The following is a 26,770-nucleotide window of genomic DNA, read 5'->3' as shown; positions in this document are numbered from 1 at the left end:
CAGAGAAATAAAAACATGTCCCTCTCCCTTTATTTTCCAGCATCTTAAAATCTCATCAAATTCAGATTTCCAAACCTGCCCTGACTGGACTGCAAGATTATTATGATAAAAACCACACACACACAAAGCACAACTGCCTGAAATGATGCCGAAGTCAAGAGTACAGGAGAAGGTGCCACACGGGGACGAGGCGCCTGTGGCCGTGCAATTTAAGGGAGCCCCCAGAGCGCCGAGGGCACGGCGGCCAAATTCAATTTAAAACGGTCACTCCTGGGCGGAGGAGAAAATGCCCTGGCTGTCCTCCCCCAGGCCCGCGAACAGAACCCCATCTTTATGCATGAGACCAAAAACGAAGATTAACACATCGCCCTTCACTCCTCTGCTTTCTCTGTGTGCTCTTTCCAGATCTCAACTCACTTTCCCGGGGAACCTTTGTGCGTGTCACCATCACGGAGAAGGAGATTTTATTCCTATAGCTATTCCAGGCTATTCCAGGCTATTCCAGAAAGGAAAGAAAACGCTCTTTGTACAAAGTGCAGTGAGGCCGGGGAGCAGAGCCGGCCTGGGCGCTACTCCGGGCTGGAGCCGGCAAGGGGGGCCGGCCCTCCACGGCACGGCCACACTGAAAAGGGGAGGGTTGGAACCCAACAGCCACGTCGTCCTGAGAGCAGTGCAGCCGTGCCCTCCCACGGAGCCTGCAGACTCCACCCGTCCACATCCACGGATCGCGGCCTGCTCTTCCCGCAGCTCCATGCCCGCGTCTCAGGTGCCAGCCGCCCCCGGGCGCCACCAGCCGTCCAGCACCGAGGGCGTCCCCACAGGTGGTGCCACCTGCAGATGCCCACGTGCCGTGACGGCAGCTTCCCCGCGATGGGCGCGCAGATGGCATTGCCCACTCAGAGCCCTCCCTCTCTCGGCCTTCTACGTCCCCCAAAGTCCTGAGCCCCACTCTGTGGGCCCCTGAGTAAAGAGTTCCAGGGAGGCTGTTGTCTTGGTAGGGGGCTGGGGGTAGGTGAGGAAATCAAGCAGAAGCCACTCCTGGACAGTGTAACATGGGGGACACAGTGGGGTGGGGAGCAAAGGGGGGCACTCCTGGACAGCGGGCATGGGGAGGGGTGTGGGGGGCACTCCTGGACAGCACAGGATGGGGGTACTGGGGAGGGGAGCAGGGGGCACCCCTGGACAGCGGAGCACGGGTGGCTGCTGCGTCTGCCCCTGCCAGTGGGAAAGCTCTTGACAAGACAGGAGTGGGGTCAACAGCAAGACCCTCCGGAGTCGCTGGTGGCCCTGCCCGGCCCTCCCAGCCGCACTGACGGGTATCTCGCACGCAGGCCTCAGCGCGGGTGATGGAAGCGCTAAAACGTCCATCGAGTGTTAGGGGCCAGCTCAGAACTGGCACCAGCAGAAAACCACGGCCATCCACTGCAGAGCCGGTTGGAGAAGCTGGTTCCCCCAGGACCTCGGGGCCCAGGGCTCCTGCCCGCCCAGTGCCGGGCGCAGGGCCTCTGGGGACGCAGCTCCTCAGACACGGCCGGTCGGAGGGTGATAACCTAGACCATGAGTCAGCGCCCCGGGGTCCGCAGCCGGCCCCCAGCACAGCCCCCGACGCACGGGAGGCGTCGACAGGGCCGGTGGGTGCCCAGGACCACGCCCCACTCCCCCCGGAGCCACACACACCAGCGCAGCAGCCACCGGCCACCACGCTCGTCCAGCGGGTGTTAACTCAGGGACGCCAATGCGCGCCGTAAGCGTGTGGAACAGAGTGTTCAAGTTGAACTGTTCGGGGCGTTATTGTAGAATTATTCACAGCTTTCAGCACGTGGCGGAAGAGGGAGTGGAATACCAAGCAGCAACATTTCAAACATTTGGCCAATGAGCACTTTTTCTCCAGGGACTAAGATGACGCAGGAGCTCAGCTCAGCTATCGACAGCACTATTCCACCCCATCCTTGACAAAGAATAAGGGCACACCCTGTAGATACAGTGTTGTTAATAAATAATTAAAAAGAATTAATGCACCAAGTATTGATTTTATATACAAGGCCGCATTTGCTATTCTAGTCACTGCGGAGGTAGAAGAAAAATATAAATTATAGTTCCTGCCCAATTTGAAGAGCTAGGACATCAGAGAAAAAGGGAGAACCATAAAACTTTTCTTCTTTCATCCAGCGATAATTTCATACACGTTTCAGTAGACCAAGGTATCTGGTGCTGCCCGATTACTGCACGTCTGAGACACAGGAGGGTGAATCACCTGTGGAGGTTCCGAGCACGTCAGTCGTGGAGCTCAGGTGTGCTGGCAGCAGCCCCACCGGCCCGGTGGGCACCACCAAAGGGAAGAGTGACACTGGCTCCCGCGGCGCATCATCAGCCGCACCAACGCCATCCGGACGGAGACCCGGATCAGACCTGAGAGGGCCCCCCGAGCTCCCCGGGCCATCCCGGGGCTCCTTCACCACGATCCGTGTGTCCTGTCACGACACTGCACAACCCAGACTGACAAAGCGGGACAAAGTGGACATTACCCTGCGTCTCTAAGAGACACCAAGTCCTGGGTTCTGTCACTTAAGGGGACCATCCTCTGGAATTGGCATCATCTTCAGCCTTAACAAAGGGTTATTACAGAGGCTCTTAACCGTTGGCTACTAACAAGGAAAACTCGGCCAGCACATGATGATGAGGGATCCACATTCTTCTGCTAAATAACTTTAAAAAGAGTGTGTCTGCTTTGGCCAGGTGTCCTGGCTCTCTTCCCCGCCGGCCTCTCTGCTCCATGAGACATCAATAACAACAGCCTGCAATGTATCACTCTCTAAATTGGCAAACAGATTTTTCTATCAAACCACAAGCACAACGGAGCTCCAAACTGACAATAAACACGCTCACCTATGTTAAGAAACTTAGCATTCATGACAGCCAGAAATTCTGAATTCCACATACAAGACAGGGTGGAATTTTAATTAGTACTTGATGTTATGGTGATTTCATTCACCAGGAACTGAGATGACTCTGGATGTAACTCTCTAAGGCTCTGTGTTCTCGGCTGCAAAAAGGAACCACTGGCTTCACCGGGGAGAAATGAAAATGGGATCTATCCCAGAGATCACCCCCTGACCCCACCCCACCCCCACCCCCCGTCCCTTCAGGGCTCCTGGGGCCAAGCAAGTTAGGGAGACACTTAGCACTGGACCCCAGCAGACATGGGGTGGGGGAGTGGGGGTGTCAATTTAACTTTTCTGAGCCAAGTGTTTTCAAACATACTTGTCCCCCAAAATACTTTGCTTTTCCCTATTAACATCTGTCAGCACTCCCAGGAATTACTGAGAACACACTTGAGGATGACACCTTAACACAACAAGAAGATCAATTTTAATGACACCAATTATAAGTGTTCAGATGCTTCTGATCTTTCTGATTGTAACCAACGCCCAGAGGCAGCTTCGCCAGGCTGGGGGGCTGGAGCCTCAGGGGTCTCGAGGGTGCACAAGGCCGACGCGTGTGGGGTGCGGGTTCTCTGCACCTGGTGATATCACGCAGGGCGGTGTGAGGCCTGCCTGGTCTGTCTGAGCTCCTCTCGCAGAAGTGGTTCTGAATCCCAAGCCCTGGTCAGTTTCTTTGGGGACCCAGAGCGTGTCCCTACAAGACAGCAAAGCACAGCATTAGGACGAAGTGCACGTAGCTAATCCATCCTCACCAAGGGGCCTCCGCAGCTTCTGGCTATGGCTATACCAGCTGGCAGAAACGGGGAAATAAGTTAAAAATCTTAAAAATCAAACGGCTCCTTTAGACAGACTCTACTCTGCAAAAAAAAAAAAGTAAATGGAGAATGGGACTGTGTCAAAGACCAATCTGAACAATTCTAGGGAAAAGTTCTCGTGTAGCTGCTGACATGACAGGCCCAAGTGCAGGGAAGGATCTCACAAATCACCATGTTAAGTATCACCACCAGCAGCCCCTGAGCTCAGCAACAGACTTCTAAGAGCACAACCATAAGCTGGTTTGCTCCTCTACCAATCACCAACTCTAATCACCCGCAGCTCCCACCACACGGCCTCCACAACCCACGTGAGCAGAAGGAGCCCGAGGACCCACTCGGCTGAGCAACCGTTCCCGCCCCAGGATCACACGACACGAGGTCTGAGGGAGACACTGGGCTGAGTGTGTCAAGGTGTGGCCTGCAGACCGGGTGCGTCTAACACATTTCAGGGGCTCGTTACAGGCTCCACATGGCCCCGGGACTCCAGGACCACTCTCTGCGGCAGGGCTCAGGCTTTCCGTAGGGAACAGGCCCACTAGAGCTAAAAGTATTACATGGAATTCTGAACTCGATAATCTTTAAATCATGTGGACAACCTGGACGCTTCGTATGAAAGTATCGAGAACATAGGAAAGGAAAAATCTTTCTAGATTAAGGTTTAGAGAACAAGTTCTTCTGGAAAAAAATAAAAGTATGTTAAAAAAATTAAAAACTGGTGACTATAACTATTTGAAAACATGACTTAAAATCATTATTAGATACAAGCACATAAAATGTGGCGTCCTGGCGCTAATGAGTGACCATCTAGAGCTCGGAGCCGTGCTGCCAGCGCACTCGAGCTGGACGCCCCGTGTCCCTGTCCAGCCCGTCTCGCTGGTGAGCCCTCCGACCCCGTGGCCTGCTCAGCTCCTGGCCTCGGGGGGCTCCCCTGCACTGTCCATGGGTGGGGACGTCCGAGTGAGGACCGTGTAACCGTGGCCGTGGCCTTGGGGAGTACCGTGGCTGAGAAGAGCAGATCGTCTCCCTGGATGTGTTTCAGACCCAGGCTGTTTTGCTCCCTCGAGAGAGGCCAGCAGGTGGGGCCTCTGCAGGTACCTCCGGGCCTGGGGACTCTGCTTGTCCCGGACACGCCCAGCTGCTCGGGGCCCAGAGGCTGCTGTGGCCCCTCCCAGGCAGCGCCAACGTCACGGCCGGCAGCCTGTCCTCAGGTCTGTCGACCAGAGATTCCTTACTGAGGGTCCACCACGTGCAAATCTCAGTGGATGGATTAAGGCCTCATTTGGGACTCTCCAACTATGAATTTTTATTTCTGGTGTAGGGAATGGTAAATGGAGGATGTATGTTATTTATGTGCACATCATGTATAAATGCCGTGTGTGCATATATGCATATGTGCAATATATGTGTATAAACACACATAAAATGTATTACTATATGTATTAGAGGTATAGAAAGAGAACTCCAGGAAAACAATTTGCTGTGACAAGAATAAGGAGAGAAGGAACACAGATGTGTTCAACCCAGCTACAGAGGTGGGGTCCTTTCACAGCCCAATTAGAGAAGTTTCTATCTGATCATCATGTAACTAACTCCACCTACGCTCTGAACGAAACCATCCGCCCAAAGTCCCCTTTTAAAACAACATCAAATGGCTACGCTAGAAGACGGCTCCCAAGTGTGGTCTCAGACCCCGCAGCTTCAGCACCTCCTGAGAACTTGTTAGAAATGCGATGATCGGGCCCCACCCCAATCCGACAGGAGCAGAAACTGGGGGCATGGGGCAGACGCCGGGGGTGAACGAGCCCTCCAGGGGATTCCGAGGCAGTGGAAGGCCAAGGACCACCGGCCCGGAGCCCCACGCAGTCCACCAGCCCACGGCACGAGGCCAGGACCACCGCAGGCACTGGGGGTGGTTCGGGATCTGCAAGTGTCATTTAAAGAAGGGCCCTCTTGGTGCCTGGATGACTTAAAATGAGAGCAACTTCCTTCAGTTAAGGCACTGTCACTAAAAAGCCATGTGCCTCTAATAAACCAACACCCACTCATCTTTTAAGTACTGATCTATCATTGATCTTACTTATCGGCTGTCCCCTGACATACGACAGGAAAGGGCCCCAGAGGACAGGGGGAAGGGGAGGCCCACACGCACATTCCGAACGAGACGGCGCCAGGCTTCGCTCCCGGAAGGGACACTCGACAGAGCCCTCGGTGCCCGACAGTCGGCGACTCGGAACAGAGCAGCGTCTACGCGGGAAGGGCCCTCGTTTGCCACCGAGTGGCCTGTGCCATTTCATACACATCCGTGACCACACGCGAACGCAGTGTGGAATAATAGACACACACACACACAAGAAAAAGTGGGGCTCCCTTCAGGGCCCCTCATTACCCAAAATGAAATCCACAAACTCAGAGTTTCCCATTCGCAAGCAGAACTTAGACTTGACGTCTTTGTAATGTGCTTTCATGTTTCATTTACACAGCATGTAAAAAAGACATTTTACTAATAAATACACCAAAAATTTTCATAGTAACTTTTTAAAAAGTCAATAAAAGTATTTACTACAACAGTATGTAAAAGTACATAGTTTTATATTCAACAAGTATAAAAGGCATTAAAACTGTATTTTCTCACAGACTTATTACCATAATTTATGCACATTAACATTTTCATTATACATTATATTTCCACAGGTTTTACACCTACTTTTTGAGAACTCAACCGAGGTTAAAACTCAACACACACTGATTTTTAACAATTATTTTAAAAACACGAATTCTGGGCACCACCCCAATCAAGACAGTGGGGGGAGACGCTTCAGGGCTCCGTCCCCCACAGAAGCTTGAACAACCAGCAAGGACTGGCAGAAACATCTTTCTCAAAGTGCCAGAAAACAGTTACAGGATTGTAGCAACGGCAAGCACAGAATCAAGAAAAAAGCAGAAACAAGGAAAAGGCCGCTCCAAGCAGAGCTGGCCCACACTCCCGGTGCGGTCGCTGGCCCCGGTTCTGGAGGGAGCACTTGGAGGGAGCACTGTGAGCCTCGTGCACACACGGGGGGGGGGGGGGTCCGGCCCAGTCGCCTGCTGCTGCCTGAGGGGCCCCATCCCAGGACTGCCCTGCGGGTAGAAGGGACAGCAGTCAGCCATGCTGCCTGGGGTGAAGGGCTGCAGGGCCTGGGACCGTGAGGAAACTGTTTGCCAGGGAAGAGGGGACATTCGGAACCCTGAAAGTGGGGGAATTCCTAAGGCCGCACACACAAGCACAAGACAAGACGCAGGCACAGAAGGGACCAGGGAGGCCCCTGCGCTTCGGCCTGGAGCTGGTCTCTAAACTCACTGTCCGCATCAGCCCCGCAGGAGAGCACTGCACAGGTCAACCTGCAAAGACCGGGAAAGGTGTTTTCCTTGTCTTTTTCTCTTTTTTTTTCTTGGTAGCTCCTGGCATTCAGGGACAGCTCGAAGACTAGCTGGATACAAGCTTAAGAAACAGCTGCCTCAGAGCCCAAAATACAGGGATAACATATTAAAATATCAAAATATCCAGGTTTCAACAAAAGGTTACAAAACACACAAAGAACCAGGAAGCAATGGCCCAGGCAAATGAGAAGATAAAGGCATTAGAAACCATCAATGAGGTGGCCCAGACTTGGATCATTCCAGAAAAAGACTTCTTAAAAATGATCCTAAATAGGCTTAAAGAGCTAAAGGAAAACACTGAAGAACTAAAGGAAATCAGGAAAATGATAGATGAACACATAGAGAATATCAGTAGAAAGACAGAAATTACAAAAAGGAACCAAACAGAGCTGAAGATCACAGTAACAAATCAAAAATTCCCTAGAGGGGTTTAACAGCAGATGGGAGCTGGCAGAAGAAAGCATCAGGGAACCTGAAGATAAGACAATTGAAACCACCCAGTCTGAGGAGTAGAAAGAAGAAAGAAGAAAATGAACGGAGCCTGAGGAACCTGTGCCCACCATCAAGTGCACCAATGTATGCACTGTGGGGTCCCAGAAGGAGAAGGAGAAAGGGGCAGAGAGAATATTCAAAGAAATAATGGCTGAAAACTCCCCAAATTTAACAAAAGACATGAATGTACACATCCAAGATGCTCAATGAACTCCAAGCAGAATAAACGCAAATAGCCCCACGTTGTAAATAAACTGTTGAATGCCTCGCTTGTGAAAGCTGCAAGAAAGAAGTAACATATCACACACAAGGGAGCGCAATAAAACTGTCCTGATTTCTCATCAGAAACCACAAAGTCAAGAAGGCATCAGGGAAGACTTATTTAAAGGGCTGAAAGCAAAAAAATTGCCAACTAAGAATTCCCTGACAGACCTGTCTTTCAAAAATGAGGGAAGAATCAAGATCTTCTCTGATAAACAAAAGCTGAGGGAGTTCGTCAGCATTAAACCAGCCCTACAGGAAATGCGAAGCAGACGTCTGCAGGCTGAAGGGAAGGACACTGGACAACTGACGAAAGCCACAAGATCTCTGGTACAGACAATGACCTGAGTAAATATAAATACCAGTACTATCTGATTTCTGATTTGTAACTTTAGTTTTGCCTTCCTACAGGATCTAAAAGGCAAATGCATAAAATGTAATGATAAATCAATGGTTCTGGACTCACTATATAACTACATGATTTGTAATAAGAACTACATAAAGGTAGGGAACAGAGGGGTCTAGGAAAATAGTTTATGCGTGCTTTTGAAGTTGTTAAGTTGGCATCAAAGCACACGTGACTGTTACAGAGTTAAGACGTTAAATTTAACCCCATGACAACCACAAAGAAATATCAAAAAATATGCAAACTCATAGAGACAGAAAGTAGAGTACAGGTTACTGGCAGTGGGGGGCAGGGGCAATGGGGAGTTCAGGAACAGGAATGTAGGTTTCTGTTTGGGGAGAAGGGAAAGTTATCGTGATGGCTGGTGGTGAGAACTCTGCAACATTGTGAATGTGATGAGTTACACTGAATGGTGTGTGGGAGGGGCTGCAATGGAAGATCTACATTGTATATGTGCTTCCACAATTCAAGAAAGAAAGAGAAACTAAAGAGATGATGGTAATTCAGTGCAATACATAATCCTGGCTGGGATCTAAGGGTTCTAAAGGATATTATTAGGACATAAGAAAGAATTGGAATATAGAATGCCAGCTTCATATCAATGTTTGATAATTGCAATTAAGATGATTACAAGTGAATATGTTCGTTCCTAGGAAATGTGCATGCAAGTATTATGTGTTCACGGAGCATAATGTATGCAACCTGCTCTCAGATGTTCAGAAAACAGCTGATAGATGTAAGAAAGGAATAAGTTTCGTTTTCACATAGAGACAGCATGGAATAAGGGAAATGGAGGCAAAACCAGTTTAAACAAGCCCCAGACAAAGAGAAGAGAGAATCTGCCTGATGTAAAGAGACATGAGGTAGTATCAGAGGCGGGAACTCACAGCAAAAAATAAAAATTTGGGGGGGCATTGGCTAATCAGTTCAAAATCTCAATAATGAGCTAGTTGGCTCTCTGGGATTGGCTGTACAAATTAAAATCTCAAAAGATGAATTAGTTAGTGTTCTCGGATAGGCTGTAACCTCTGTAGTACCCAGTCAATGGGGAAACAGGGGAGGGACTTGCGAATTAGGAGTAGGGGATTTAAACATCGCCATTCTCTTCCTCTGGCGCGCCAGCCTCCCGCGTGTTTGGCTGGACGCCCCATCTTGCAAGATTGTAAATAAATTCTTTTCTCCTCCAGAACCGAGAGAGCGTTTATTCCCTTACAGGCACCGCTTTATTTCCGACAACTTGGGGGCTCGTCCGGGATCCAAAGCTTCGGAGGGGGACCCCAGAGGTGGACAAAGGGAAGGCGCGCCCCGCTGATTGAGCGGTCTCGGACTCCGCCATTGGGGGCCCATCTCCGGCAGCTAAAGGGCCCGAGACCAGACGCTTGGATCTGCCGGTTGTGGATGAGAAAAGGGGGAAAGGGCTTGCCTCTGTTTGACCAGGCAACTCCGTGCACGGACCAAGGTAAGGAAAGTAATATATTGCCTTGGTGGTCGGGAATTCCTGATGAGTCTGGAGCTGCTTGTGTGTGACTGAGACGTGCGACATACTGCACGAAGCGAGTGCGGAGTCTCAATCTGCGGTTCCCTTCTCCCGCGAGGGAAAGGGCCAGAGACAGACGAAGCGAAAGGAACTGAGAGAAAGAAGCCCAGACAAGACTCAGGATGGGAAATAGAGGCAGTTGGCCGGCCGGGGAAGAAGAAAAGGGGGCACCTATAGAGTCCCTCGGGGACATCCCTCCAGATAGCCCACTAGGTAGGATGTTAAAATATTGGACCGATAGCGATCGGACCAAGGGAAAGGACAAAAAGAAAATGATTAAATACTGTTGTTACATTTGGACTGAAGAAAGCATTTCACCACCAGACGTATTCTGGCCAAAGTATGGGTCAGAGGAGGACTGGCTCTGTGCCAACCTTGTAATTTATGTTAATGAGAAGAAACCCTTTTCTAAGGAGGAGTCTGATTATGCCACGTGCTGGCTAAAGAACAAAAAAACTCCCCTTTACCTTGTGAAAGATAAAAACCCAAACTTGGAAGATGAGTTGGTAGAATCTAAACCCTGGGACCCCTTATTAAGCCTTCCTCCTCCCTACTATTCCCCTCCTCCCCCAGGGCAGAGATTGTTAGAGTCTGAGGACCTAATAAGGTCCGCACAGGTTCCAGGGGAATCAGGAGGCCCATCGGCGCCAACTGCCCCACCAGATATGACCCATCAATGGTTGAGGAAAGAATTAATACAGTGCAAAAAGGATGTACAGAATTTTCCATTTCCAAAAACTCTTGAAGGAAAGAGAGTAAGGGAACATCACCCCGTTAAATCCCTTTACCCCTTGAGGGAGGTGCCTATGGGGCCAAAGGAAGTCGGGTATGTAAATGCCCCATTAACGAGTGCAGAAGTAAGAAATTTTAAGAAGGAGATGAAATTGCTAATAGAGGACCCAATGGGGCTGGCTGAGCAAATAGATCAGTTCCTAGGCTCTAGCCTATACACGTGGTCTGAACTTATGTCCATATTAAACATCCTCTTTACAAAAGAGGAGAGAGGAATGATAAGAGGGGCTGCTATGAAAGAATGGGAAAGGCAACACCCGCCAGGGCAAGGGGTGATGGCAGCAGAGCAAAAATTTCCAAATACTGACCCTGATTGGGATAATAATGATAAAGAGGATAGGGCACAAATGAAGGATCTCAGAGACCTCATTGTAGAGGGAATAAAATTGGCGGTACCCAAATCTCAAAATTTGGATAAGGCCTTTGAGGTAAATCAAGAGAAAGATGAGTCTCCCTCTGCTTATCTACAAAGGTTGAGAGAACAAGTAAGGAAATATTCAGGTATGAACCCTGATGACCCTGTAGCCCAGGGAATGTTAAAGGTCAGCTATGTGAAGGGATCTTGGCCTGATATTCGGAAAAAGATTCAGAAAATAGATGGATGGATGAATAAGCCATTGGAGGAGTTATTAAGGGAAGCACAGAAAGTATTTGTAAGAAGGGAGGACGAAAAACAAAAGCAGCAGGCTAAAGTCATGATAGCCACTGTTGACCACTTGGTCAAGAAAAGATTAGAAACAGGAAATGGGGGATGCAGACAGAGGCGAGATAGGGGAGGGGGCTGGGCTGATTTAAAAAAAGGAGCAAGGAAAATGCAGAACTCTGCAGGGTGTTATCATTGTGAAAAGCCTGGCCATTTCAAAAGGGAGTGCCCAGACTTACAGAAGGAGGGTCGAGTTATACCGCTAATGAATTTTGAAGACTAGGAGAGTCAGAGGCTCCTCATCTCAGAAGCCCACTGGGAGCCTTTAGTAAATTTAAAGGTGGGCCCATATCAAGAGGAAATTACATTCTTGGTAGACACTGGAGCAGCTTGCTCCTCTGTAAATCATCTTCCAAAGGGGGCCAGGCTCTCTGGCAGTTCCCTCACCGTCACAGGGGTAAAAGGGGAGGGATTTAAAGTTCCCATTCTTGAACCTACTAACATTTGTTGGGAAAATAATCAAATCATAGCTCCCTTGTTGCACATCCCAGAAGCTGGGAGTAATTTATTAGGAAGAGACCTAATAATACCTATGGGACTGGATTTAGAGGTAAGGAATGGACGGATTGAGGTTTTGGCCCTGCTCACTGAAGAAGATGAAAGAGACATTAAGGAGGAGGTATGGGTAAAAGAAGGAAACAGGGGAGGGTTGCAAATTCCCCCAATTAAAATCAAGTTAAAAAAGGAAGGGGAGGTCGTGTGCCAGAAAACAATATCCTATTCCTCTTAAAGGAAGACAGGGACTCCAACCCATCATTGAGGGTCTCCTTCGGGATGGACTCTTGGAAACCTGTATGTCCTCTTTTAATACTCCCATTCTCCCCATTCAGAAACCAGATGGTAGCTGGAGAATGGTGCAGGATCTAAGGGCCATTAATAAAATTGTCCAGGTTCGACACCCTGTAGTTCCTAATCCTTACACTCTCCTGAGTAAAATTCCCTTCCATCATAAGTGGTTTAGTGTAGTAGATTTAAAGGATGCCTTCTGGGCCTGTCCCCTTGATCCAGAAAGTAGAGACCTGTTTGCCTTTGAGTGGGAAGATCCCTTCAATGGGCGAAAGCAGCAATACAGATGGACGGTCTTACCTCAGGGTTTCACGGAGTCCCCCAATCTCTTTGGGCAAGAGTTAGAGAGGGTACTGGAAAAATTTCCAGTCCCACCTGAAATCACCCTTCTGCAATATGTAGATGATCTATTAATATCAGGTAAAGAAAGGCAAGTGGTGGCTCAAGCTACGAAAAATCTACTGAACTTTTTAGGGGAACAAGGATTAAGGGTATCTAAAAGTAAACTGCAATTTGTAGCAAGGGAAGTTAAGTACCTAGGCCACCTCATAAGTGAAGGAAAAAGAAAAATCCATCCAGAAAGAATCCAGGCCATAGTAGAGTTGCCTCTTCCTCAAACAAAAAGAGAGCTAAGAAAATTCCTGGGATTGGTAGGGTACTGTAGATTGTGGATAGATTCTTTTGCATCTCGAACTAAAGAGCTATACCAAAAATTACTAGAGGAAGAGCCTGACAAGATAGAATGGGAGGAAGTGGAAATAAAGGCATTAAATGAACTCAAGCAGGCACTGGTGCAAGCTCCTGTTCTAGCACTTCCTTCCCTCGAAAAACCCTTTCACCTGTTTGTTACAGTAGATAAGGGAACAGCTTTGGGGGTCCTAACCCAAATCTGGGGAGGCCAAAGAAGGCCGGTGGCTTTCCTTTCGAAGGTTTTAGATCCAGTCTCTAGGGGGTGGCCTGGGTGTGTTCAAGCCATTGCAGCAACTGCCCTTTTAGTAGAAGAAAGCAGGAAATTAACCTTTGGAGGGGCATTAGTAGTTAGTACTCCTCATCAAGTGAGAACTATTCTGTCTCAAAGGGCAGGGAAATGGTTAACTGATTCTCGAATCTTAAAATATGAAGCAATCCTAATGGAAAAAGATGATTTGGTCTTAACAACAGATCATAGCCTAAACCCGGCCTCCTTCCTCTGGAAGGGGCCTGAGCAAGTAGAGACCCCTGAGCATGACTGTTTAGACATAATTGAATACCAAACTCGAGTCCGACCTGACCTAAGGGATCTTCCCCTGCACTCGGGGGAAAGACTGTTCATAGATGGATCCTCCAAAGTCCTAGAAGGAGAAAGGCACAATGGCTATGCAGTTGTGGATGGGATAACTTGTGAAGTAAAAGAAGCTAGCCGATTGCCCAATAAGTGGTCAGCTCAAACTTGTGAATTGTATGCACTAAATCAAGCCCTCAAATTATTAGAAGGAAAGGATGGTACAATATACACTGACTCAAAGTATGCCTTTGGGGTAGTCCACACCTTTGGAAAGATCTGGGAAGAAAGGGGATTAATCAATAGCAAAGGAAAAGAACTGGTTCATGGGGAATTGGTGAAACAAGTATTAACCAATCTACTCTTACCTAGAGAAATATCAGTGGTGCATATAAATGGACACCAGAAGGGACCTACTTTTGAGGCAAAAGGCAATAGGTTGGCTGATGAAAAGGCTAAGGAGGCCTCTCTCTACCCCCCTTTAAAAATAATGATCCTAATACCCTCTATCCCTAAGGAATTTGGGGTCCCTACATTCTCTGCCAAAGAAGTAAAAGAGTTGAAACAGTTAGGAGCAACCTTAAATGATCAGGGGAAATGGTTTCTCCCAGATGGCAGACAAATGTTAAATAAACAAATAATGAGGGAGATATTAGCAGTCCTACACCAGGGGAGTCATTGGGGGGTACAAGCCATGTGTGATGTAGTACTTAGACAATTTGGATGTGTAGGCCTTTATACAGTTGCTAAACAAATCTGTGAGCGGTGCATAATTTGTCAAAAAATTAATAAAAAGGTTTTAAGAAAACAGGTACAAGGGGGAAGAGAGCCGGGCCTGAGACCATTCCAGAGCATTCAAGTTGATTATACTGAAATGCCACCAATCGGTCGTTTAAAATATATTTTGGTAATTGTCGACCACCTCACTGGATGGGTGGAAGCCTACCCTCTATCCTCAGCTACAGCATTGGGAACTTCTAAAGTTATCCTTGAACAAATCATTTCCCGTTATGGGTTAGTGGAAAATATAGACTCTGATAATGGCAGTCACTTTACCTCCTGTGTGTTGCAGAATGTCATGAGAAGCCTGGGTGTCACTTGGGACTTCCACACTCCCTGGCATCCACCATCCTCTGGGAGAGTGGAAAGAATGAATCAAACCATAAAGAAACATCTTTCTAAATTAGTTTTGGAAACAAAGTTACCTTGGATCAAGTGCTTACCTATAGCTCTACTAAGAATCAGGACTGCCCCTAGAAAAGAACTGGGAATTTCCCCTTATGAAATGCTTTTTGGTTTGCCTTTCCCCAGGTGGACTGGAGAGCTCCCCTCCCTAGACACAAAAGATCTTTTTCTTAAGAATTATATACTGGCCTTGTCTTCTACTTTATCATCTCTCAGGCACCGTGGACTGCTGGCTCAGACCCCGCCTCTTGAATTTGCTGCCCATCGACATCAGCCTGGCAGCTGGGTTCTGATCCGGTCGTGGAAAGAATCCAAACTTCAACCGATCTGGGAAGGACCCTATCAGGTCTTGCTGACAACTGAGACGGCAGTCCGAACGGCAGAAAGAGGCTGGACTCATTACACACGAGTGAAGGGACCGGTGCCTGAACCAGACGATAAGTATCCAGCAACTCAACCTGAATCCTGGAAAGTGACTCCTACCTCAGATCCCCTAAGGATCACTTTAAATAGGCAACAGTTGAAAGAACATACTAGGAGGGAGGAAGGGCTGAATTAAACCCTATGTTTGCATTGTGCTCTGTGTATAGCTTAATGATGAAATTGCTTATACTGATCATAATGTTCTATATTCAAGGAGTAACAGGTTCTGCTAAGCTGGTTATAAGTGTAGTCAAAGGCTTAAAGTCTCAAACTGTACAATTTGATGTTTGTCAAGTAATGAGCTGTAAAAATCTAAAACGTCAGCAACAACTGAGTGAGGAATATAAGCATTTATGTAAGCAGACTGTTCAAATAGAAAGCAAGATTGTTGGGGGGCGAACATTTGAGAGTATAACTTATGAGACACCTAACCCCTGTTATTCTTGGGACACTGCTTGGTGGACCACACAGTATGAGGGATGGGTCTTACCCAGGTTGGAGGAAAAACCATTAAGGGAAACTTGGCTGGAATTTAACTCTCCAGTTCAAATTGACCCCAAGGTCATTAGAACACTTAAGACCAAAGACTTAAAGCAAACCACAGAAATAGAGACAGGTTATGGAAATACAAATGCCTGGGTAGAATGGGGCAAACATACCATCCAGAGTCTAAACAGAAGTGACTGTTATGCTTGTACAACCAAACAACCCACTGTTCAGATTATGCCCTTCCCCTTGGGGATGAAAAAGCATGAAAGGGAGTTTAAATGTATAACACTCCTCTTTCAAAATGCTACTCCTGGTGAAAGTTGTAGTACGTTGTCCTCCCTTTTCCCTCCAGTCCAGAAGGGAAGTGTCAAAGCCATACCAGCGTCTCACCTCGGTCCCGGAAACCACTCTGCCTGTCTCTCCAGATGGGAAGAAGGGCTCCAGGATCTTGGTACCATGGCTCTGTGTACACAGGTGTGGAATGTGAGCAAGGATAGTACTGGCAACTTCTCCAGCCTAACTATACCCCGAGCAGACCTCTGGTGGTACTGTGGGAAGGGCATCCTCTGGCCAACACTACCTGAAAGGTGGGGAGGAACCTGTGCTCTGGTTCAATTGGCTATCTCATTTACCCTGGCATTTGAAAGTAATAAAGTACCAACCCAAGGCAAAGGAGAAAAGAAAAATGTACAAAGTGTACCTAGTTCCTTCAATAAAAAAATGTTTGTAGATAGTATAGGGGTTCCCCAGAAAGTTCCTAATGAGTTTAAAGCTAAAAATCAAGTAGCTGCAGAATTTAAATCGTCCTTATTCTGGTGGGTCACCATCAATAAAAATGTCAATCATCAGCTAAAATTTATCAACTATACCAGGGATGTCATTAAAGAAATAGCAGAACAGTTAGATGCCACTAGCCGAATGGCATGGGAAAACAGAATGGCCCTAGACATGATGCTAGCTGAAAAAGGAGGCATCTGTGCTATAGTTGGGGGAAATTGTCGCACATTCATCCCCTATAATACAGCGCCTAATGGAACTATCACCAAAGCCCTACAAGGCTTAACAGCCTTATTTCAGAAACTAGAAAAGAATTCTAGCATTAACAACCCACTCATAGAATGGTTGGAAAATTGGTTCGAGAAATGGAAAGGAATTGCAACATCTATTTTAATTTTCCTTATCATTCCAGCCAAAATGTTTATAACAGCTGGGTGCTACATAATCCTGTGTGCTCAAAGGCTAGTTCAAAAACCCATCAAAACCACTAGAATCAAAAATAAGAAAGATCCGTATGATGAGGAATGTGAAAAAGCCCTTAGCAAATTTGAGAATCTAAAATGTGAAAACTAAAAGTGTTTAAAAAAGAAAGAGGAGGGAATCTGTAAGAAAGGAATAAGTTTCGTTTTCACATAGAGACAGCATGGAATAAGGGAAATGGAGGCAAAACCAGTTTAAACAAGCCCCAGACAAAGAGAAGAGAGAATCTGCCTGATGTAAAGAGACATGAGGTAGTATCAGAGGCGGGAACTCACAGCAAAAAATAAAAATTTGGGGGGGCATTGGCTAATCAGTTCAAAATCTCAATAATGAGCTAGTTGGCTCTCTGGGATTGGCTGTACAAATTAAAATCTCAAAAGATGAATTAGTTAGTGTTCTCGGATAGGCTGTAACCTCTGTAGTACCCAGTCAATGGGGAAACAGGGGAGGGACTTGCGAATTAGGAGTAGGGGATTTAAACATCGCCATTCTCTTCCTCTGGCGCGCCAGCCTCCCGCGTGTTTGGCTGGACGCCCCATCTTGCAAGATTGTAAATAAATTCTTTTCTCCTCCAGAACCGAGAGAGCGTTTATTCCCTTACAGGCACCGCTTTATTTCCGACAATAGAGAGATACGGCAAGGGTGGCAAAACGTTAAAATTGGTGGATATAGGTGTATGGGGGGGTGCAGTATGTTGGAGTTCTCCGCCTAGGCTTTGTCATATTTTTGTCCTGTAAGTGTAAAATTATTTCACAATAAAAAGCTTAAAAATACATCTTATGAGTTAAGGATGGTAGAAATTAAAATTTAGGAATACTTAGGAAAAGTGCTAAGTCGTTATGGATTCCTTGACCGTTCCTTCTGTAGGTGCAGTTTCATTTTCTGTTCTTCCATCGGTTGACAGGTGACATTTCAGCCTCTAGCCAACCATGGCAAGGCAATTCAAAATTAAGGTTGACACTCTGTCCTTTAACTGTTCCAAAGTGCTGCAGGGATTTGACTGCCTGATGTCACACCGTATGTGCAGACCCTACACACAGCAGGCTGCTTGAGAAGGGATGCCTTTGCTCTCTGCCATTCTCCTGCTTCCTGTTGTTTTTGGAGCAGCCCTGACTTAAGCTAAACATAACCCTTCCGGCGAATCATTTTTAGTAAGAAACTGCCTTACAGCGGAGTACCCCACCACTGAGAGCCCTGTGGCTCTCAGAACTCTCCGGGTTGGCCTTTGTAGGGTCTTTATGAAACCCACCCATTTTATGAAAATTTTCACAAAAACAAAATTATTAAACACTAGTTTTCATAAAAAGAAACAATTATGAAATGAACAATAAGAGGAATTCTTTTTAAAACAATCTTTGTCAAATGGACTCCCTTGAAATGATACTGATTAAGGCAGATTCTAACAAACCTTTCCACATTTCATGTTTTTATGTTTAACCTTTGGGGAAGATTAGAATCCAAATAACGCTCTTAGGTTTTCAATTCAGAATTATTTTTGTCAGAAATGAGAGAGTAGCAACTGCTAGTAATATATTACATCCGTAGTATAACGTAACACTTAAAAAGCTCATCTACCAAGAAAAAAACGATCTTTAAAATATATATATCCACACACATTTACGGTCTTTTCCCTCAGGTTTTCTGGGAAGTAGAACATTTAGTTCTATGTAATTCCAAAAATCTACATGCAGCTTAGAGAGCAAGTATACAACTCGCTGCCCTCAGCTTCACTCCCTGCTACCTTCCTTCATTCGCTTTTAAAGGTAATCAATACAAACCGATTTCTCTCCATAAGCATTTTCCTGAGCTGCCAGAAATAAAAGTAGTTCCTGCCCTAAAATGAAGAAAAAATAGAAAGCAGCATTTGCCCTAAAAGGAGGAAATGGAACTGCCTACGTGTTTTTCCTGAGCCCAGTGTAACACAAACAGCAAGACCAAGCTGATTCTTAAAGAAAAAATTTTAAATGCTCCTGGCATTAGATCTATTTTTAAAATCTGTAATATTGACACGTTTTCAAACTCTGGATTTACATTTCAACTTTCAGTGACGACCTCTTTGTTTCCTAATAGTGTCACCACATTTCTCCATGAACATACACACCGCACGGAAGAACCCTGCCCGGTGCTGAACCACGAGGTGGTAGAGAGAGGACGGTTAACCTCCCCAAACTGCCAAAACCACAGGGAAAAGCAAATGAGGAGAAAGTTACAGCCACTAAAGCAATAAAGGGCTGCAGACAACACTTTCTCTTGTTTCAAAACACAAAACTTTGCCATTTGCATTTTGGCACACAAATTTTCTTACTTAAAACAGTATTTGACAGTTTTTCTTTAATAGCCTGAAATATTCTGTTGGGGTTCTCTAATACGTAATCTATCTCAGAACCGTCCATTTTGACTTTTTGTTCTTCTTCTGGAGTCTTCACAAAAGAAAACATCAAACGGAAGAGAAGGGGAACTTTACTTTGTACCAAAGTTACAGACACACTTGGTAAGTTTCCCAGGCTTCTTATCTCCATTCCCCCTGCACTATCTATGGAAGTTGTCATATTTCACCAGGGCAGATTATAAATCAGACCAGTTCAGGCAGTCAGCTTGAAGAACAGAGGTGAAAAGCACAGCGGAAAATATATAAAGTACAATTAGAACCATATGAGCCGAGATCCTGAAGCAGTGCTTGTTGGAGGAAACCCAAGCTCAAATCAAACCCTTTCTGGTGTTAGTGAAACTACGCAGTCCATTTGGGATAAGCCGACATCTGACATCATCTGCTAAATGCTCTATTTTAACTCGCAGTCGGAGCACATGGAAAAGTTACTGCCTAACAGGGCAATTAAGCCTCTGGCTATCCTTGTATCACAGTTACCTTCACAGCTGTTAACACCAAGCCCATGTCTCATTTTACAAAGTAATCACCTATTCAAAGATTCAGTTTATGGTTGGGCAAGGGTCAATTTTGCATCCACCAAGGAGTATGAAGGCTGATGGTGAGGATGCTGAATCAAAAGCTTTTTCCACTGTTCTGTGAAGCTCTAAGGACCTTAGGATCTCAGTAAGCGCTCACCCCACTGCCTGTTGTGGGACAGACAGAAAGAAGCGGTCAGACCCAATCTGTCTCCCCTTCTGCCTCACCAACACCCCCGCTGTCCTCCCTGCCATGGGCGGTGGACCTGGGCCAGGGATGCCGCGTCCAAGCACGGACACGACTTGCGAGCTCTCGACGCCATGAAGCGTTTCCAAGAAAACCTGCGCGCGGCCGCTGCGCACCAGCTCCCCACGGCTCCCGCTCCTAGGGCCGGTCCCAGCCGACGGGGAGTCCGGGCAACGGCTCCATGCAGCTACTTACCCCCCAGAAACTGGATCCCGCCGGCCACTCTCCCCACCGTCCTGGAGATGAGCTCGGACACGCAGCAGCCCATGAGCGCGGCCAGCGCCACGAGGAGCAGCAGGCCGCAGCCCAGGCCCGTCACCACGGCGCAGATTCGCCACTCGGCGCTGGGGATGCCGCGGAAGGAGGCGTAGCGGCCGCACTCCTCCACCATCACCATCACCTGCCGGCTCTCGTCGTGCACCGGGTACGAGCACCTCCGGAAGGTGCCGAAGGACACCGGCTTGCCCAGCTGTGAGCCCCAGAGCCAGTACGGCATGAAGAAGCCCACGCAGGAGGCGGCGGCGCAGAGGAAGGAGAGCAGGGCCCACACCAGCCCCGTGCAGGTCAGGCTGGAGGCCATGCCCACGGCCGGGAGGAGGCCCGCAGGTGTCAGGGCACGAGGCGCGCAGGCGCGCAGGTGAGCGCAGCTCTGCGCCACAGGAGGCTCTGTCCGCAGAAGGAACGATTCTTCAGAGCTGCTGGAGGGTGACTTCCCTTCTTCTGGAGCAAGGACGAGGGCCGAGGTTCCCTGGCAGAACAACAGGAAATACTGAAAGTTAAAAAACGTCTGGGAAGTGGTAACTGGACTCAGCCGTCTGCAACTTCCACTGCATAACCACCCAGACTTGTCCCGGCACTTCGGCACTTCGAGAGTGAGCAGAAGCTGCACTTTAAGTAAACTTTTGTCACACTAGCTCAACGCTTGTTCGCGTCTCCATCCCTACAAATGCTCCCAAATCACCTCTGACAGCTATTTGCTTAAAGAGATGCATGACTTCTATTTGCCAAGCCAGCGAATTCATTTCAGACGCTCACATTAAAAGTAATGTAGCATCTTTATTGGCAGTACTCATAATTCAGGATGTTAAAAGAAAATGAACCATACCATGGTTTGTTTATTTGGCCTGCAAAATTATTCTGCTCATAGTTTGTAGCAACTTCTCCCTGACCCTTTAACAGAGCACTGACTTTTTGCATGAGCCCAAACCGAATAAATGAAGACAATTTTTTTTTTCATAACTGCAGAGCACCAAAACTCAGCACACAGTACGGAGCGTCTAGGCACATCCATCAGCGGGAACTGTCACCAACACTCCCAGTCCTCCATGTGGGAATTCCTTCCAACCCAAGGAATCGCTGGCTGAGCAACTGTCAGCGGCGAACTTTCCAGCGCTCTACGGCGAACCCCAGCACGCATTTCCACCTGCTCCCTTTCGGGGCGCCCCCCGGAACCCGCGCGGCAGCCCCCCAGCCCGGCCTGCAGGCGCTCCAGCCAACGCCCCGGTCCCCCTTACCCCCCCGCCCCATTTCCAGTCCCGACCCCTCCGGGCGGCGCCGGCCCGGGGCTGGGGTGCTGTGGCCGGGGGCCGGGCTCTTCCCGGGCGCAGCCCCCGCCCCGAGGGGGTCCCCGGTCCCCCGCGGCCCGGCCCCGCCGAGGGACGGGGATGCTGGAAAGCAGCAACCGGGGCGGGCGCCCCCCGAACCACCGAGCCGGCGCCCGGGGCAGGGGCCGTGCGGGGCTCACCGGCGGCTCCCTTGGGCGGCCCCCTCCAGCTGGCGCACGACTCGCAGCCCGCGCGGCGGGAGCCCTCGGGCCCGGGTCGGGCCGGCGGCGGGGGACGGGAGGCGGCGCCGGCAGCGAGCCCGCCCCTTCCTGCGCCCGCCCCGCACCCCGGCTCGGCCCAGCGCGGGGGGCAGCGGCGGCTCCGGGGGTCGCGGGCGCCGGCTTTCCTACCGCCTTCCGGGGCGGCCGGGGAGGCGCGCGCGGGGTCCTCGGCCCGAGCAGCTCGTGGGCGGTGGGCGGTGGGCGCTGCGGGGCCGGGGCGGGGCCGGGGCGCAGCTGCCCCTCCTGAGACCCAGCGCCGCGCGGACCCCACCCGGCTCGGCTCGCTCTCCCTCCCCGCGCGCTCCCGCCCCCTTCCACGCCCCCTTCCACGCTCCCTCCCCCTCGCCCGCTCCCCCCACTCTCTCCCCTCCCTCCCCCGCCCACACACTCCCTTCTCCATCCCGCGCTCTCCCTCTTCCTTCCGATCAATTTTCAAATCAATCCCACCGCTGGGTTTCTTTTCTGAGAAACAACCGATTTTGATTTTCCGTCGGGACTTGGGGTCTCTTTCGCCGGTGAGCAGCTCTAACCCGCTTGGAAGTTCTGCCTACCTCCGTGGGTGACGTGGGCGTCTGCGCTGCGGAGGGTGTTGGAAGCAGCCCACTGTCCTCTTCTCCACACACGACTTGTGAAGTGCCTTTTCAAAGAACTTGAAAGTAATAAACGAATAGGGATACATTTCATCATAAGTTTTCAACTTGCACAATTTTAATTAGCCACGGTGCCCTGCGCCTTTCCACAGCTTCAGCCGGAGACAGTCCTGCGTTCTTTCATCATTTTGCAAGGCTTTAAGGAATTGGTTCCAACCCTTTTGAGGCCATAGACCTTTTTAAGAATATGATGATGATGAGGTTGCCACAAAAAAGTGCACATGCACCTGAGCCTCACTGCAGGGGTTCTTTGGGGGGGGGTGTGCTCATGCACATGCTCACACACACGCACACGGGCACACTGACAAGCCTGAGAAGGTTCTGAGTGTCACCACTGGGGGGTGATGCTGGCATCTAGTGGACAGAAGCTGGGCCTGCTGCTGAGCACCCTGCAAGGCACGGAACCCCCAGGACAAAAAACGACTGGCCCAGAGTGTCAGCAGCTTCGCAAAACCACTTCGGGTGAAATGTCTGATGATTCCCGGGGGCCCCACAGTCCATGAAGGAGCCCTAGATGCAGAATCCCGGGTTTAAATGGCTTTAATTCTTGTTATATGAATCACCAGTTACTGAGCTCTGCGATTGCACGATAAGGATTGGGGTGACTTCCAGTTCTCTCCCACACTCGTCAGTGTTGGCCAGCACCTTAATGGCTCTGAGATGTGAAGAGAGAAGATAATCGCAGGAACATGAACGAATGACAGCGAGATCCTGACACGGCCCCACACATTCTGGGGGAAGCAGGTCCAGGACACCTTCTCATGCTTGGTGTCGTCCTGAGCCCTGAGTAGAAGGCCAGGGGGACACTGACGACAATCCTAACCCCCAAGACTGGGCCCAGCTGTGTGTGTGTCAGTCACTGCACCCAGATCTTTTGGTAAGTTTAATCCAAAAGAAAAAAGAAAAAAAAAAAAAAACCCACTATGAAGGTGCAATTATTATTTCACAGAAAGGATAAATAATTTGCCCCAGACCTTACAGCTAAAAAGGGCACTTTAAACAATCTCATTCCCTGAATTCCACTGAAACAGTGTTGATACCATAGAAGTTCACCTAAAATTGAAAAGAATGCAGAGGAGGTGGCTGCATTTCAGCGATTTTCTTGGGAGGCAGTGTCGATTGTTGGTGAAAGCATGGTTCGTTACGCACCAAGACTCAAACCTCTAACGGAGAGGAGTGGGTTTGGACGAATGGTGACTTCTCCGGGCCTGTTATTTCATTTGCAAAAAGCAGTTAGAATAGATGATTTCTAATGTGCTTCTGGCTCTGATGTTCCCTTTCGTGATGACTGCTAGCATCATCATATAGATCCACTTATGTTTAAGAAGGAGTCTAGGGATCATTTAATCTAATCCAAGTATGTAATTTTACAGGTGAGGAAACCGAGGCTCACCATCCTCCAGCGTCTTCCCCAAAGCTGGGCCTGGAGTTCACATATCCCGATTTCCCTTTTCATTCATCATGCAATTATCTTCCCAAACTGAAACATCTTCTGAATTACTCTTTGGTTTCTTACAGGCACACATGACAGGCATAATGTCTTATGATATCGTTTAAACCCTGGCAATAAACTTGCTCCTTCAAAGGATCTTTAAATTAGTTCTCAGGGAGACTCTCCCACGTAGCAGATGTGGCTGTGGTGTCCTATTCCTGGTTCGGGTTTCAGACGCTGGTCCCTCTGAGTCATCAGATGAGATCATGAACGTGAAAGTATGTGGAAAGCTGTAAAACCTTCATGGCCACGCTCTTGAGTGGCTACCCAGTGTTAATTCCCAGCTCCCTCTCATTTGCTCATACTTTTCTAGCCTCCCAAGTTAGTGGTGACAACACTAACCAGCCAGTGAGTCTTCAGAGATGTGTGCCGAAGTGGCCACTGTGGAAGATCAAATTCCCTGATGAAGGAGAGAAGCATGAGAACACAGTTCTCTTACCATCCTGGCTGCCTTTGGACACACTCCTGAAGGATGAGATGTCTGGAGCTGTGGCAGCTTTCTGGCAACCATGAGGAAAATCACAGGGCCATCATTTCCCAGCACTCTAACATTGTACAGTTGCTGAACCAAACCTCAGCTCACCTCCTTTAAAAGTATTTGAAAAAAACTATAAATTGTTGATATGATTTAAGTCACCGTTAGTTGAATTTTCTGTTTCTAGCAGCTGAAATTGTTCCTGACTAACAAAGCACTGTACAGACAAGGAATATTCTCCATGACAGGAATCCACACTGATCAACTTTGTATCTCGATGCTTAGCAATTGTAGATAAATACTCAAAAACTGGTCTTTGATCTTTGAGAGAATGGATGAACGAATTAATGTTGTAATGATTATCCTTGTTCCAGCACAGCCCACGGAGAGCGGACATTCAGCTTCGCAGTGAGTGGTGACCCGTGACCTCAGGGACGGGTTATAGGCCCCATAAAATCCGTCCCCTCTTACCACGGCAGGGCAGATTGTGGTGGAGAGGACTTCAGTTCACATTTGTGGCAAACCATTTCCAGATCTTCCTCCCCTATGGAAGCAGTAAAACTCAAACCCCATTTCTCAGCCCCCTTGAAGCTTGAGTGGCTGTAGGAGCGTTCTGGTGGATGAGGTGAAAGTGGAGGGGCACTGGCACCCCCGGCCTTCCCCTTTGCACCCTCCCTGGACAGTGGGGTGCTGCGATAGCCTCCCCTTCACCGCCCTGTGGTAGGGGGAGGTGAGCACGTGAGCCAACGCTGGGCGGGAGAGAGCGCGGCCTCGCAGCCCAGGGAGGACCCCACAGCTACACGGGGAGCCCCGGGGCCGTGCACGGAGCGGTGTGGGTAGACGCAGAGGTGACCCCGATGCCCATGGGAGGACGCCCTGGGCTCGTCTGAGGAACTCCCCGGGCTGGGGGCGCGAGGCCCTGGCTGGTGCCTGCGGGAGGGGAGGGTTTGGCTCCCGCGTCGTGAAACCTCCTGGTTTTCGGGGGCGTCCAGGCAGCGCACCCCTGACCCTGACCCTCAGCCTTCCACAGATGCAGCGGCTGTTTCCAAGCACAAGTGACCCCCCGGGGCCTGGAGCCCCAGGATCCCCAGGAGAAGACCCGAGAAGGCCGTGGGGGGAGCTGGGCCCTGAAACAGCCTCAGGCGGCCGCGTGCCCCAGGCTGCTCCCGGCTCCATCTCTGCCTTCGGCGCCAGGCGCACCCCTGCTGGACACTGTCCCCTGGTCACCCCAGAGCGGCCCCCACAGCAGGTGCAGACCCCAGCAGGGCGAGGGGCTGCCCGGGCGCCCCCTTTCTGCGCCGAGTTAGCGCCGGACCCGCCCGAAGCCTGCAGTGGGCGCTGGGGACCCGGACCGTCTCCAGGAGCCCCGCGGGGCGCGTGGGCAGGGCCGGAAACCCGGGGGTGCGGGACACCAGGAGCCCCCTGAGAGCCCCGCGAGGTGAGGAGAAGCCGCGGACCGGGGAGGCCCTTTCCTTGCACAAATCCCTCCAAAGATGCATTTAAACGGTGAAATAAAATGGCATTTTAACCTTACACAAAGGGAGACATCTCAGGGGCCAAGCGCCTCGCAGGTCTTCTGGGCTCCCTTCAAGGAGCCCGTGAGCAAGAGGGGCGTGGCTTTAAAATGCTAATTCTTCCATTTGTGTGCAGTTATTTATGTTGAAATTCGTATTTAGCTGCGCCCACATCCTGTGGAAGGAGAGCTGCTGTTCCACGGCTGTGAACCCCCGCGGGCCCAGGGACCCCGGGCCCTTCCCGCGGGGCGGCCTCCGTCCAGCCGAGAACAGTCTACGCGGAGCCCTTTGTGCGACTCTCGTGGAAATAAGGCGTCTGTTGCTTGTCCCCCTTCCAGTGGGGCTGTCTGCATTATTCATTTACAGTTTGCAAATTCCTTTAGAAATAAAAAGTGCCACATGATTTCTATACATTATTATTTTATGAATTAAAGTGGCATACATATTTTAAATTAATAACATACAAGAAGAAAAAATGTGAAGTGTTAAATCACACTTTAACATACCAAATAGTTCACACTCAACCATCAAAAAGGAAAATGTCCATAATACATAATGTATAGTTTTTGCCCAATGATCCAGTGTGCATTTGAAAGCAGCACATAATTAGGTTTAGTATTGAATCACTGTGATGCTTGTACTACTTCTAACATATATTTTAATGTTTTCTTCCAGTATAAAAATCAGTTCAGGCTTCTCTATGTTACGTCTACGTGTTTTCTGTTTTTGTTTGTGTTTTCCCAGCCGTGTCAGAGAAGATTATTGTAAACACAACAGGAAGAGAGAAGAATGGTTATTTGTGGTAATAATATTTTACATTCACAAAGGTCTGTTTCTTCAGTACTTTTAAATCCTAACCCCTCCCCAAAATATAAGGCCCTTTGCAAGGATAAAATG

General features: G+C 49.0%; 1 protein-coding gene across 4 annotated transcripts in view; it reads right to left on the bottom strand.

Annotated features, from left to right (window-relative positions):
* The window catches only part of LHFPL6 (LHFPL tetraspan subfamily member 6), a 178,943-nt gene extending 156,627 nt beyond the window's left edge, over window positions 1–22,316 (bottom strand). The window contains exons 1-2 of one of the 4 annotated variants that reach the window (XM_037799676.1): window positions 22,294–22,316; window positions 20,113–20,665 (exon numbers count right to left, since the gene is read on the bottom strand). In XM_037799676.1, coding sequence (XP_037655604.1) covers window positions 20,113–20,497 — 385 coding nt within the window. In that variant the 5' untranslated portion in view covers window positions 20,498–20,665; window positions 22,294–22,316. The other 3 variants (XM_037799675.1, XM_037799677.1, XM_037799674.1) reach the window with 3 other exon arrangements.
* Window positions 22,317–26,770: the final 4,454 nt, after the last annotated feature.

This window comes from Choloepus didactylus, chromosome 12 (genome assembly GCF_015220235.1).
Source record: "Choloepus didactylus isolate mChoDid1 chromosome 12, mChoDid1.pri, whole genome shotgun sequence".
NCBI classification, from domain to species: domain Eukaryota; kingdom Metazoa; phylum Chordata; class Mammalia; order Pilosa; family Megalonychidae; genus Choloepus; species Choloepus didactylus.
This window is presented reverse-complemented; position numbering and strand designations above follow the sequence as displayed.